Source organism: Ananas comosus, linkage group 6 (assembly GCF_001540865.1).
Source record: "Ananas comosus cultivar F153 linkage group 6, ASM154086v1, whole genome shotgun sequence".
Lineage (NCBI taxonomy): Eukaryota > Viridiplantae > Streptophyta > Magnoliopsida > Poales > Bromeliaceae > Ananas > Ananas comosus.
Window position 1 is genome coordinate 3,156,326 of NC_033626.1, and position 2,304 is coordinate 3,158,629.

The 2,304-nt window shown below is 45.4% G+C and overlaps 1 protein-coding gene across 1 annotated transcript; it reads left to right on the top strand.

Annotated features, from left to right (window-relative positions):
• Nucleotides 778-1,338, top strand: LOC109711632 (zinc transporter 7-like). The gene has a single exon (XM_020234774.1). It carries the CDS (start codon nucleotides 778-780, stop codon nucleotides 1,336-1,338), a length of 561 nt encoding a protein of 186 aa, XP_020090363.1.

Here is a 2,304-nt window from a genome sequence, read left to right on the forward strand (position 1 = left end):
TCAGACAATGTAAGACTCGTCTCGCTAGTCTTAATCGACCTTGTGGGGAGCCGCGCTATTTCCCATAACAGTCATTAGTCGGGGAGCTATACTTCGCTCAGTGTATAGTTTTGTCTCAGCTGAGATTTATTTCACATTTCGGCTGGTGATTGGCTCTTATGCCAACTGTTACGCCCCGCTTCCTAGGAGGGTCATCCATCTTATAATTGCTCTATATGCTTAACTTTTTTAACCTCTTAGGCTTAATCACCGCCCAAAATTCTATAATCGAGTTAAAAATTTTAGCACTATTCTAAATTCTAAGGATGCTACAATAATAATAATTATATGTAATATCTATTATATTAGGGATAATTGCCTATATACCTCTCATGCGTCTGAAAATATCCGATCTACCCCTACTTTTTTTTCTTTCTAAAATGCCCCTCATATGTTCCACCGTTATTCCAAAATACTCCCGCAGTTATTCCCTGTTAGCTTAACTCAGGTTAAACATGGGTTAAATGTATACTAGAATTAAAACCTATATAAAATACCTATTTTACACCTACCTTATTATGCTAATGTCTTAAGTTATCATCTTTCTCTCCCAACTTGATCGCCAGCTCCTCCGCCTCCACCTCGCCTCATCTCCTCCCAGACAACGGGCGAGGATGACGCTTGCCGCCTCCCAGACCACAGGCGGGGAGCTGCGGCGGCGCGGCGGAGGAGGATCAGGGGTGCTGCGACGACGCGGCGGCGCTGCTGCTGAAGTTGGCTGCGATCCTGGTGGCGGGGATGGTGGGCGTGGCAATCCCGCTGGCGGCGGAGGAGGAGGAGGGGTGCCGCGACGACGCGCCAGCGCTGCGGCTGAAGCTGGCGGCAATGGCGGCGATCCTGGTGTCGGGGATGGTGGGTGTGGCGATCCCTTTGGCGGCGGGGCGGAAGCGGCGACGCCTCCTGAGCACGGAGAGCGGCTTCTTCGCCCTCGCCAAGGCCTTCGCCGCGGGCGTCATCCTCGCCACGGGCTTCATCCACATGCTCCACGACGCCGAGGCCGCGCTCACAGATCCCTGCCTCCCCCGCTTCCCCTGGCGCCGCTTCCCCTTCTCCGGCTTCGTCGCCATGGCCGCCGCCCTCGCCACCCTCGCGACCCTCGTCCTCGACTTCCTCGCCACACAGTTCTACGAGCGCAGCGAAGGACGACGAGGAGCGCTCCATCATAACGGCGGCGCCGGAGCCACCCGTGGACGAGGACGAGGACGAGGGCTCCGCCAAGGGCGGCAACGCGGTGCACATCGTCGGGATGAGCACGCACGCGGCGGTACACGGCCACAGCCACTACCAGGGATATATTAGATAGACTTGTTACATAAAAAGGGTATATTGGAATGGGCAAAATGGTAATTTTTTAGAGATAACGACAGCTCACTAACGGAACTTAACTCCAGGGGTATATTAGAAAGACTTGGAACATAGGAATGGTATTTTCAATATTAGCCTTCTAAGAGGGTAAATAAGAAAACCGAAAATTTTTCAGAGGTAAATAGCCAATTGCCCCATTATATTATATTTATAGTTATACGCAATCAAAAGCCTTCTTATTAGAAGACAAAATGCTAGAGAAGATTCCTGCATTCATAAGAACCTAATAAGATTTATTAAAGCCAGTGAATGAATACCTTTATGATGATTAACAACTATTTTTTTTTCACCCATATTTCATTAATGCCAACAAATAGTCAACATTACTATTATTATCAGCTTCAAGTTTTGAGTGCCGCCTTAAACTTTCACGGACGGATTAGGTAAGCAAAGGCATCATTACGACTCACACGCGGCAAAACATTTTGGCAGACATAAATAAAAGCAGCTAAGGGCTCCATTTGGCCGCTTGTACGGTAGACTGCAGCAAGGGTGCGGCTTTAGGAAGGGAAAACTTTAAAATCCCTCCGGTGGTTTCGCACTCTCTCACTTTAGTATTTTGTGATTTAAAATATATCAATTTATCTTTTTGCGGTTTTGTTTTTATCTTTTCGACAATTTTTTTCTTAATATTTCGTTAAATTATATACAAAAAACTTCAGATACCCATCTAGATTTATGGAATATTTACTTTAGTACTATTTAATTTTAACTTTGTCACTGATTTAAGAAAAAAAATATAAAATTAATAGTAAAAAGAAAAAAATAAAACCACAGAAAGATATATTGATACACTTTAAATCACAAAATATTTAAATAAAAAAGTGTGAAATTATGTGGGAGTTTTTTGAAGTTATCCCCTTCAGGAAGCACCTCGTTTGATGTTTGATGCTTACGTCC